The sequence below is a fragment of the Pelmatolapia mariae genome, linkage group LG15 (assembly GCF_036321145.2).
Source record: "Pelmatolapia mariae isolate MD_Pm_ZW linkage group LG15, Pm_UMD_F_2, whole genome shotgun sequence".
NCBI lineage: Eukaryota > Metazoa > Chordata > Actinopteri > Cichliformes > Cichlidae > Pelmatolapia > Pelmatolapia mariae.
Genome location: NC_086240.1, coordinates 18,451,491 through 18,463,875, shown reverse-complemented (window position 1 = coordinate 18,463,875; position 12,385 = coordinate 18,451,491). Strand labels below are relative to the sequence as shown.

The 12,385-nt window shown below is 42.4% G+C and overlaps 1 protein-coding gene across 1 annotated transcript; it reads left to right on the top strand.

The window, feature by feature from the left end:
* Positions 1–352: 352 nt before the first annotated feature.
* thbs1b (thrombospondin 1b) lies at positions 353–12,353 on the top strand. Its single transcript, XM_063494931.1, has 23 exons — positions 353–558; positions 725–803; positions 1,034–1,593; positions 1,713–1,788; positions 2,110–2,190; positions 2,315–2,424; positions 2,879–3,004; positions 4,035–4,131; positions 4,998–5,171; positions 5,353–5,529; positions 5,616–5,789; positions 6,052–6,179; positions 6,288–6,440; positions 6,633–6,851; positions 6,966–7,073; positions 7,474–7,633; positions 7,733–7,851; positions 8,451–8,685; positions 8,787–9,014; positions 9,128–9,399; positions 9,514–9,611; positions 9,699–9,838; positions 9,958–12,353. The coding sequence occupies exons 2-23, from the start codon at positions 740–742 to the stop codon at positions 9,963–9,965; spliced, it is 3,507 nt and encodes a 1,168-aa protein (XP_063351001.1). The 5' UTR covers positions 353–558; positions 725–739; the 3' UTR covers positions 9,966–12,353.
* Positions 12,354–12,385: the final 32 nt, after the last annotated feature.

Here is a 12,385-nt window from a genome sequence, read left to right as displayed (position 1 = left end):
TGAAGAGATGGGAGAATAACATTGTGGAGGACTTGTTTTTTCTACTGTGAATGTTAGAAACACATCGCTATAAATGTGTCACGTCGCTGTAGCTGTGAGACGGAAATGCCTGTGAGGGTTGATGGATGGACGCTGAGATGAAACACTGGACCATTAAGACTCTGAAGGCAACGCAGTGAAGTTGGTCCCGCAGTGGAAAACGCTCTCTCTCTCTTTCTCTTTCCCCTAAGAGGATAAGCTCGTCCCTTTTTCTCGCCTCACCGTGATTGGACGAGGCTACTTCTTAGGAATGGCATCAAACTATTTAAATAGCACTTTGTCCCCCCTTCGGCTTAAAAAGCTGTATTTTAGCGGCTGACACCGGAGGGAGAAATTTCTATATAACAAAAACTAAAATAAAATAATTTCTTTTTGTCATTATTTTCCTTCTTTTCGCAGTGGAACTTTATAAATATATATATAAAAACAACTCGTCACAAATTCATGCTTGGGGATTAATTGTTGGATTTCTCCAGATTTTTCCGGATTTTATTACTTAAGATCTGCTGCTTTAAGCAGGTAAGTGGTAAATATTCTGAGTGTTTTTGCAGCAGCGTCAGTCATCGCTCTTTGGCCAGCTGTATTTTAGGTGTACAACCTGCTGCAGGCTGACTCTTTCTGACAATGCCATTAATGCTTTAAATTAAAATGGAACTGCTGTGTTTTTTGTGGTTATTTGTCACAGACCGCAGGTTTCACCATGAAGCTGCAGGGGATATTTTTGTTAATGATGCTTTGGACCTGCGAGGCTGCGAGAGTCGCAGGTGAGTTTGTCTCAGTTTGAACTGGTTAAAACTTGTCAGAATGATTCTTGTGGAAGATAAGGAAAAAAAGCTTGTGTTTGTTTTTTTTGTTTTTAATTTTTTTAAAAAAAAAGAATATAAAGGAGCTGGTATGGCTTTAAAAACGTTTTGCAGTACTCTAAAAGTGAAAACAATAGAAATCCAGCGCACCGCCTCACAAAGGCTGACTCCTTATTGTTATTCACCCGCAGAGAGTCGAGACGACAATAGCGTGTATGACTTGTTTGAGCTCGTCAAAGTCCCCAGCAAGAACCACGGGGTGACCCTGGTGAAAGGAGACGACCCGTACAGCCCCGCCTACAAGATCCTCAACCCGGACCTGATCCCCCCGGTCCCCGAGAACTCCTTTAGGGACCTGATCGATTCCATCCATGCCGAGCGGGGTTTCCTCCTACTGCTCAACTTTAAGCAGTTCAGACGCACCAGGGGAAGCCTCCTGACTGTGGAGAAGAAGGATGGATCCGGACCCGTGTTTGAGATCGTCTCAAACGGCAAAGCGAACACCTTGGACATTGTTTTCTCCACCGAGAACAAGCAGCAGGTGGTTTCCATCGAAGATGTGGGTCTGGCTACGGGTCAGTGGAAAAATATCACGCTGTTCGTGCAGGAGGACTGGGCAAAGCTGTACGTGGGATGCGATGAGGTGAACACCGCCGAACTGGATGCGCCAATTCAGAGCATCCTGACGCAGGAGACTCCGGCCAGCGCGCAGCTCAGGGTTGGCAAGGGAGCCGTGAAGGACAAGTTCACGGTGAGAGCTGAGAGAATGGAGCAGCATATGTCAGGAAGGAATTTCTTTTCAAATACTTTGAGTGTGATGAACTTTTCGAATTGTGTACCGGTGCTTAAACTGCACACTGATATTTGCAGGGGGTCCTACAAAACGTGCGGTTTGTGTTTGGAACGACGCTGGAAGCTATTCTGCGCAACAAAGGATGCCAAAGCGGTGAGTACTCAAAGTGTTTACCAATCACTCATCTGCTCCATGCACTCTCAAGTGCGAGCAATACCTTATCAAAGAAATCTGCGTGTACTCCGTTTGTCTGCTGATTTCTGTACCAAACACTGCCCGAGAAGCTGTTTACGAGATGCCAAAAAGGAATGCCAGTTTACAAATATCTCAGAGCTCTGTGGTATCACAGTATGTTCTCCAGCCTATGCAGAATGAACTAATTACTTTTTTGCATAATTTACTGTTGCGGGGCATATTAATTAATATATTACCATTAAAATAGTATACTGATTCACAGCAGTATTTCTCTTTCAGCCATGACTGACACCATGGTCCTGAGGAACCTCAATGGCTCCTCGGCCATCAGAACTGAGTACAGTGGCCATAAGACTAAAGGTAGGCATTGCTGCATCTGATGCACTCAGTCTGCAAACTTTTCTAAACTATATGAGAATTAAATAATTTTAATCTGAAATAAAAATTAAGTATGTTTTTCTCACTGTTATGTATTCTGGTGAAGACCTGCAGATGGTGTGTGGCTTCTCCTGTGAGGACCTGCTCAGTATGTTTAAAGAGCTGAAGGGTCTTGGTGTGGTGGTCAAGGAGCTGTCCACTGAACTCCGCAAGCTGGTAAGGAGCAAACCCAGAAGACAGTGTAGAAGAACCTAAGTGACGTCTGCCTCTTTGCTGGTTATCTGTTTGCCTGTGTGTACGTCAGATGTGTGTACAGCTGTCTGTATTTTAAGCAAAGGAGATACGGAGCTCTTAAATATTTGTAAAGCTCTGCACTGTGAATGAAACTTGAGAAGGCATCTGACAGAAAATCATCTGTAATTTCAGCAAATCAGTATCAGAAAAACTGTAAATGGTTTTTACTGTGTAGTTTTACTGTTTATTACTCTGTACATCATATAATTCTTTTCCTCTGTGCCGACACTGAATTTGCTTACCTCCTGCATTTCTTCAGAATTGTATCTCTGTTACTTTGTGAATTTTAAAATAGGCTTCACATTTTTTCTCTTTTAACAATCAAGCTAACAACTCATTATCATAAGTCTATTTTTCTTGTTTCTCTTTTCCTCAGACGGATGAAAACAAGCTTATTAAATCCCACATTGGAATTCACAGTGGTGTCTGTATCCACAATGGCATCGTTCGCAAGAACAGAGACGAGTGGACCGTGGATGACTGCACCGAGTGCACTTGTCAGGTGAGATCTCCACAGCGCTCCCACCAGTGTCCATTACATCTTGAGTACTTAAACACACGTGTGAGGAGGACTTACTCAATGCTCTGACTTCTCTTTACATGTACACACACACAAGCACACACACTATGATGACAACCCACAATGGGGCAGACACACTTAACCACAACACAACTGATCTGGTCAGTAATTAGTAAGTAGTGTGGCGACTGGGCAGGAGGCCAACAGTCTTTATTGTTGCAATGACAGGTCTGCTGTCAGAAGTTCAACTTGGCTGTGGCCTTGAGGGGCTTGAGGGACTTAAGTGATCCGTTGCCCATAATTAAGAACAAGACCTTGGCTTTGACAAGTGGATAGGAGGATGTAGATGTAAAATACTTAGGAGGAAATCTTCCCGCATTTCACCAGTGGGTTCATTTGCTTATTTCTTCCTGTGCAGATAGACTACTTCTTCCAGGTTCCCCTTTTTTCCCTGTCAGTGATCAGTTCCTGGAGGGAGAACATTAGCATGCATAGTCAAAAGGCAGTTCTTATGCCTGAGTCATTCATAGTGAACCCTCACAGGTTGTGCTGGCAGGCTGGCTTTACTTGTTCGGGGCTCTGTGCCCAGTCCGGCTCCGTGCTGAAACCCATATCCATTATTAGGACTTTGGCCTCTTTCCCACCCTCCCCTGACCTAGTCGGCAGGTGGTTGGCTGCAGGGGTCCCCGTTCTCAGCCAGAACTCTTGCTTCTTACTCATTCTTCCATGTTTAAACTCACATGACCAATAGTGAATTTAATGAGATGGTTGCACGTACATGGGTGAAGCCTCGATTAAAAACATATCTTCAAACATGCACTAATTTAAATGGATTTAAACAACCCCACAAACTCCACATTAGTGACGCCGTTGTGAAGGGTCCAGTGTTTCAAATTCCATTCAAGCACTGGGACTTGACTGAGTGCCTGGACTGAACTTGGAGGAAAATTGCAGCAAAACTTGAGTGATATCCAAATATTTAAAAATGAATTTGATCTCTGTGCTTTTGCAGAACTCTGCTACTGTGTGTCGCAAGATCTCCTGCCCCCTGATCCCCTGTGCTAATGCTACTGTTCCCGATGGAGAGTGCTGCCCACGCTGTGGAACACGTAAGCATTTCTAATCTACGATCTCCAACACATTTTGTTATGACCTGCATAGCTATACAAAGACACACTGTAATTAAAATAATTATAGGCATGCAAACCTGCACTATAAATGTTACATTAATGGTCCACATAGCGTAAAGTGTATGACATTTCAGCTAACACTGTACCATTCCCTGAGCGAGCTGTTTCTATTTTAGGTGCCATATAAAACAAAAAACCACAAATATTTCCCTTGATGTAAAGCTTTCTCTTCATTAGAAAAAAAAATGCTAGTTTTAAAGATGATTTAACTGCATTAGTATGAAAGGGTGCTTATGTGTTTGGAACATTGGCGCTTTGTGCTCTAAAACATCTTTGAATCTTCAAGTTGAAATGGCTGCAATTTGCCAAATTGGTTAAAGGGGAATGGAAAATTGGTTTTCTGTTTAGTGAAGCCATCTTTTACATGAGGGGAGGTGGCATGTTCTTCATACCTTGGCAGACTTGGCTGAGATGCTTCCCTAAAACCTAAGTAAACATTGGGAGCCGCATTCATCCCGGCCTCAGCCACTTGCTGAAGTCATTACAGACCCAGGGCCATGTTTTCAAGAGCTGTTTCCTCTTTGGAAAACATAAGCCAGTGGGGCATCCCTATCCATCCTGAGGACAGGAGGCCTTTCTATTTCTCCAGTTAGTCCTCTACGTATGCTCACAACAGCTGTGTCTCCCAGCTAAATCCAGACCATTAGTCCACTGCTTTTAGAGCTTCCCCTCCTCATTTAAGGTTAGGGGCTGTTTGCAAGGGGGTGCTGCTTCGCTGCAATAGCTCTTTTATTGTCTCCCTCTTCGCCTCCTTCTCATATTCTCTCCCTCTCCCTCCTGCTCAGCGAGTGACTATGCAGAGGACGGCTGGTCGCCGTGGTCTGAATGGACCCATTGTTCCGTGTCATGTGGGCGTGGCATCCAGCAGCGTGGGCGCTCTTGCGACCGTATCAATAACAACTGTGAGGGCACCTCTGTGCAAACCCGAGACTGTTACCTCCAGGAGTGTGACAAGCGCTGTGAGTTAACTTAACCAACAACAAGAACATCGTGCTTGACAGAAAATAATTCATGTGTAGTTTAGTTTGTTTTTTTTAGTTAGTCTGTCACCATGTGTGACTTTTTTATGATTTAATGTCACTGTGGTTCAACTTTTTGGCTCTTGATAACTGATCTCTCACCTTGTTTTGTGGCCTTTAGTCAAGCAGGACGGCAGCTGGAGCCACTGGTCACCATGGTCATCATGCTCGGTCACCTGTGGTGCTGGTGTCATCACCCGAATCCGCCTCTGCAACTCCCCAACTCCTCAGCTAGGAGGCAAGGACTGTGTTGGAGAAGGCCGGCAAACTGAAACGTGTACAAAGTCCCCGTGTCCCAGTAAGTTTCTTCATACTACAGTTGGATTTTGCTACTGTGTAAAGCAAGAGAAGACGTTGATCATGCTTTCTTCATGTCTTCATCAGTCAATGGCAACTGGGGTCCCTGGTCTCCCTGGGATTCATGCAGTCTCACCTGCGGAGGTGGTCAACAGACTCGGAAACGCCTGTGCAATAATCCTGCACCACAGTATGGCGGTAAAGAGTGTGTCGGTGAAGCCAAGGACATCCAGAGGTGCAACAGGACCCCCTGCCCAGTCGGTGAGGCATTTTATCATTTAAAGGAGTTCTACATATTCCATGTATTTGGTATTTTTTATTATTCATGTTTTTAAAATTTAGTCTTTACAACATTATTGTTGGCATCCACTTCAATGTAGGTTTTATTTATTGAAGTTTTTTTTTTAATATACGTAAGTGTACCATCTCAATGAGATCATAACTGGAAGATTAGTATTACTAAGATTAAAAGCAGGTTACATATGAAGGATTTTGATAATGATGACTGCATTGTTGTGTTCAGATGGATGTCTGTCCAACCCTTGCTTTGCTGGTGCCAAGTGCACAAGTTTTCCCGATGGTTCCTGGAAGTGTGGGAAGTGCCCAGCAGGATACACTGGCAATGGGATCAAGTGTAAAGATATTGATGAGGTTAAACTTCTTTAGCTGTTGTTCAATGATTAAAGCAGCTACAGTCATATATTAGAATTCAGGCAACATCGTAACCATAACTGTGATTCTTTTTTATCCTGAAAACAGTGCAAAGAGGTTCCTGATGCATGCTTTGAGTTTAATGGGGTGCACCGCTGCGAGAACACCGTTCCAGGCTACAACTGTTTGCCCTGCCCAACTCGTTACTCAGGACCCCAGCCGTTTGGCCATGGTGTGGAGCAGGCCGCTGCTAATAAGCAGGCAAGTAGATTCCTGTTTGAAGCCAAAAACAGAGCAAGAGAGACAACATTTATTAAACAAATACTGATAACAGGGAGAGGTCATACTAATGTGTTGTGATGAATATGTGCCTTTCTAAGGAGAGAATGTCATGAATTTCAACTATGCAGAGCTCGTCTCACCACTGATATTCATCTCATCTTCAATCTACAGGTGTGCTCACCCCGTAATCCCTGCCTCGATGGAAGCCATGACTGTAACAAAAATGCCCGCTGTAACTATCTTGGACACTTTGCTGACCCCATGTTCCGATGTGAGTGCAAACCTGGTTATGCTGGCAATGGCCATATCTGCGGAGAGGACACAGATCTGGATGGATGGCCCAATTCAGATTTGGTGTGTGTCGAAAACGCCACCTACCACTGCAAAAAAGTACGTAGTAGCAAAGCAGCTGCAAAGAAATGTCAATGTTTTTGCAGAGTTAAAGTGAAAATATCTAAATATTGCTTATAATGGCTGAGAAGGACTCTGTTGTTGTTCATTCAGGACAACTGTCCCAACCTCCCGAACTCAGGGCAAGAAGATTATGATAAGGATGGCATTGGAGATGCTTGTGACAATGATGATGACAACGATGGTATTCCTGATGATAGGGTAAGTAAACATTTCCAGACAGGAAATAGGATTGTACAAGGAATAAGTGTGAAATGGTGCCTGTGCACATCTTTTTGCATTCATCACGCTGTCTAATAAGAGGACAGGTGGAGATGGGGGTAGGGTAGAGGAGGGTGGCGCTCAAAAGAAAAACAAATGTTTCTCCCAAGGCTGAGCCAAAACCTCAAATTCCAGTGCTGAGGCTCTGAAGGAGCTGCGCTGTGTGCTGCTAATCCCAACATTTGATGCAGGAGAGAGCCTACAAATAAAGCTGCTTTTCATCCTGCATCACTCCCTCCCTGTAAATGGGCAGGGAGGGAGTTGGAAATTACAACCGCAGCACCTTAAAAACTGTCATTGACTCTTTCTCTAACACTGCGTTTTTCTCTTTTTCAAACAGGACAACTGTCCTTTTGTGTACAATCCCAGGCAGTATGACTATGACCGTGATGATGTGGGTGACGGCTGCGACAACTGCCCCTACAATAGCAACCCAGACCAGACAGACACCGACAACAACGGAGAGGGAGATGCCTGCGCAGTGGACATTGATGGAGATGGTGAGACCTGCAAACAAAAATAATCAACATAACTCTGAGACAATACTTTTATATTTTCTGCTTTTGTGCTGCCTTTTCATCTATTTCCGTTTATGCCAGGCATACTGAATGAGAAGGACAACTGTCCCTATGTGTACAATGTTGACCAGAGAGACACAGATCTGGATGGAGTGGGAGACATGTGTGATAACTGCCCACTAGAACATAATCCTGATCAGGTGTGTAAAAGCAAACACACGCATTGCTGTTACCCATTTGCTTCAGTCTTACCCGGCAACAATAATCCACATTCATCTCCCGGGCTCTCTTTTATATCTCCCTTTCAGTCAAAGCAGGCTTCAGTAGTTGCTGAAGCATTATCATGGCATGTAAAAGGTGGAGTAAATCCTTTTATCAGCTGAAGGGCACATTAGTTCAGTAAGGCGTGGTGGGGGGCTAGGGGTCTTTTCAATGACCCATTGACGTTAGCTGGCTAATGTGAAGGGAGAGGCCCCAGGCTGGATATTACTAAGGAATGGGCTTGCCTTGGGCTATATGTGTGCTCTGTCTTAGTCCTGCTTAGTCCACCTGTGCCATGCTACACTGAGAAAGAGGAATGTGTTAAACAACAGGAATTAGGAGAAGAATAGGGGAAGGAGGGGAAGTCTAAACTGATGTGCTTTTTAAAGAGTGAAGCGCACAATTAAAGGCCAAAAGAGACATGTTCAGACATGAATGCAGCAGTTATTTGGTGGTGTATAGAGTACAAGTAAGCTAATACTCAATTTTTCCCATAAACCAGATCTAACTAGGATGTTTAAACACTCTAATTTTGCAGTTGGATTCAGATGATGACCGCGTGGGAGACAAGTGCGACAGCAACCAGGACATTGATGAGGATGGACACCAGAACAACCTGGACAACTGCCCGTATATTCCCAATGCCAATCAGGCTGACCATGACAAGGACGGCAAAGGTGACGCCTGTGACCATGATGACGACAATGATGGCATCCCTGATGAAAAAGACAACTGCAGGCTGGCGTTCAATCCTGATCAGCTGGACTCTGATGGTGAGCAAAGTTGGACAAGCAGTTTTATGCTGGAACACATATATCTATACACCCTGGGTATCATTATTATTATTAAATAATTTGGAATATGTATTTTTCAGGTGATGGCCGTGGAGATGCTTGCAAAGATGACTTTGATCAGGACAATGTGCCTGACATCTATGACGTGTGTCCCGAGAACTTTGACATCAGTGAGACAGACTTCCGCAAGTTCCAGATGGTTCCTTTGGATCCAAAAGGCACCTCCCAGATTGATCCTAACTGGGTCGTCCGCCACCAGGGCAAAGAGCTGGTTCAAACTGTTAACTGTGACCCTGGCATTGCTGTTGGTAAGTACCAAAGATTTCTCTGGACCAAATGTGTAACTTTGCAAAGACTAACAGGAAAGTTTCTTTTTTATTCAATTCTTGTCGTGACACCTTTTCCACCTGTTCTTGTTCAGGCTACCATGAGTTCAATGCAGTGGACTTCAGTGGGACTTTCTTCATCAACACTGACAGGGATGATGACTATGCCGGCTTTGTGTTTGGCTACCAGTCCAGTTCCAGGTTCTATGTGGTGATGTGGAAGCAAATCACACAGACCTACTGGTCACATAAGCCAACTAAGGCACAAGGTTACTCTGGCCTGTCCATCAAAGTGGTTAATTCCACCACCGGCCCAGGAGAGCACCTCAGAAATGCCCTCTGGCACACAGGCAACACCCCAGGACAGGTACATTGGACTTCTGTTCCTTCATGGACAATTTAAACATTTACTTTTGATAATCAAACCTAAATAAAATTGAAAAACTCATGTCTTTTATTTATTTTTTTTCACACGCTTTAGGTTCGCACTCTCTGGCATGACCCAAAGAACGTTGGATGGAAAGACTTCACTGCCTACAGATGGCATCTGATCCACAGGCCGAGAACAGGACACATTCGGTGGGCAGAAAATAATTTTGAGTCTGTCGGTAGTTACCCTTCATGAGTTTGGCATTCAAATGTCTAATTTTTCCTTGATTTCCACAGAGTTGTCATGTATGAGGGTAAGAAGATCATGGCTGATTCTGGTAGCATCTATGACAAGACATATGCAGGTGGAAGGCTAGGTCTTTTTGTCTTTTCACAAGAGATGGTATACTTCTCAGACCTCAAGTATGAATGCAGAGGTAAGTTTTATTTAAAAACCACTAAAATTGACATTGTTCTATTAAAATGGACTCTAGAATTAAATACATTAAACAAACCCTCTGCAATCTCTTCATGTTATGTCTCTTCCTTTTGACAGATGCATAAATGTACGGCGCAGGAAGCTCTGAGGAATGCACCTTTTTGTATAAAGTATGAACTTCTATATTCTCATGCAAAGTCCAGGGACCGATTTATTGCCGCAACTCTTTCTTTTTGGGCATGCTCACTCAGACTGAGCGAAGGGCATATGGTTAGCCTCAGGGTAACTTGAAGCTGGTTTGGGAAGAAAACCAACCAGCTGAATGCCATTTGAGGATCAGAGAGCCCCTTCTCCACCACCATCCTTAACATCTATAAGAGCAGGGAGAGGTGAAAAAAAACCCAACAAAGCCTGTAGGTCACCAACACCTTTCTATCCCCGCTCTGCCTGCTTTACCCGCTCTCTGAAAGACCTCATTCATCTCTGTACAGGAATGGCTCCTCATAAACAACTATGCACTTCCAAGTCTTTACGTCTCTCTCTCTCTCTTTCTGTCTCACCTCTTCAGCCTTTTCTGCCTCACTTTCTAGATGGACTTCCCAAAGAAATAAAGAATATTTCCTTTGCCTTACCAGTCTGACCAGGATGTAGATCCTGGACAATACAACTTATGAGGACTCAAAAAATGAAGATGACATTTTGTAGGAATATTTGTTGTTAATGATTTAAGAAAACTGTTGAGAGGGGAGCAAGTTAGAAATAAGGGGAATATGATGCTGTGGATAAATGTTTGCATGCATGTACAGAATGTATGTGGAAGACTAACCATGAATGGAACAAGAAAGTTCTTTCATCTTCTACCCTAGAATCTCTGTAGAGAAGAACTATGAACTGTGTTTGTCTCAATTTGAATACTTCCAAGAGCAGAGTTCCAAGTAGCACAGTATGTACACTGCATATTTACGTAATGCATGAATTCCGACAAAGTTGTCTCAAACTGAACATGCTAAAAAATGTTCCTAATAGAAAAAAACAGTTGCATTTGATGAGTTAGCTAACATATTATGTAAAAATTTGCAACTTCTTGAGCCTTTGGTGATTCTTTTAATACAGAATTACTCAACAGTGAAGATTACAGTTCAATTTAACATACCTAAACACCAGACAAATCCATAAAATGCACTGTTTGGTGTAAGCTAGAAAAAAAACTGCTACTGTTAGCTAGCTAGCTGGAATTGGAGATAGCTAGCGGGTGAGAAATGTACAGCATTTCATATTGATCTTCTGACTGTTTTGAGTATCCTATCTGGGTACTTGTGTTCTTTATGATGCCATATGTGAGCGTTTTGTCACACTTGCCTTATGGAAGTATGCGATGCAAGACAGCACTGGTTTATGTTAACTATCATTTACATACAGGTATTGTTGGTTTTTTGGATTTCATCTGGTTGTCTTAACAGCTCTCAGGATTAGATGGAGATAATTATATTTTACAAAAAGTTGCTTGAGTCTATAACCACATAGTCAAAATTTCTTCCAAAATACTCCCTATATCAGATCCTAACTGTAGAAATCGAAGAGAATTAGCTCCCTCAACTTTTGGGGGAATTTGCTATGAAATAATGTAAATACATCTAATTTATTGATTTTTGCCTACAGTGTAGGCAGTAAACAAAATTTTTGTACTTTGAAAAAGTAAAAGTATCCTTCCAATTACAGTGAAAATTGACCCCAAATCAGGTACGCTTAGATACAGGATGCATAACATTGTCGTTGTCTTTTATCTCCAGAATTCGTTACTCTTCAGACAGGGCTATTTAGCATGAAGTGTATCTGATCCGTGTGCCTTTTCTTCAGAGAGAGATGAAAAACAAAGGAGATTGTTGATGTACAATTATTACCTCATTGCTGTTGTATAATTTGATCAAACAAAAACATAAGTACTTCTTCGTATTCCTTTGAAATGATTGACATCTTAGTGCTACTGTAGCATGAGCTGTAAATAATATAACATGACATAGCTACAAATACAGCAGAGCTCCCAATCCCATGATTTACTACAGTGAAAATTATAAGAAGGTGGGATATTTCTTTTATTTTTTTTTTATTTTGCTTTATCACGTATGTCCAGTGCGATTTTTAGCAGATAAATTATTGTCCTGTTTGTCTTAGTGGTTTGTGAGACGCTGATTTTGTGTGAGTGTGTGTGTGTGTGCGTGCGCGCGTGTTTGTAGAAATTTGCTATTTAAATAATTTATCAGGATTTGCTGCCTTATTAAGGGGCACATGTCCATCTGTATAAACGGTTTGCACACTGACGTGAGGATGTTATGTTCTTTATTGTTTTTATCTTTTTTGTTATTGTGTATCAATGTTACCAATATTTTTGTACAATTAGTTTTGCTTGTCTGTAAACATTTTCATAGTTGTACAAAGCAAAATGCTGTTTTTATTCATCACAACTATTTTGTTATGTATTTTAAGACAATAAATAGTTGTTAACATTCTCATTACTTTATTGGTTTTCATGCCATCTAGCATTGAT

What these genes read in the sequence shown, in the direction of transcription:
- thbs1b (XM_063494931.1), top strand. Translation starts at nt 740, where the DNA reads ATGAAGCTGCAGGGGATATTTTTGTTAATGATGCTTTGGACCTGCGAG. An exon ending in CAGTGGCCATAAGACTAAAG is followed by an intron (nt 2,191 to 2,314) that starts GTAGGCATTGCT and finishes ATTCTGGTGAAG; the next exon opens with ACCTGCAGATGGTGTGTGGC. An exon ending in CAGGCAACACCCCAGGACAG is followed by an intron (nt 9,400 to 9,513) that starts GTACATTGGACT and finishes CACACGCTTTAG; the next exon opens with GTTCGCACTCTCTGGCATGA.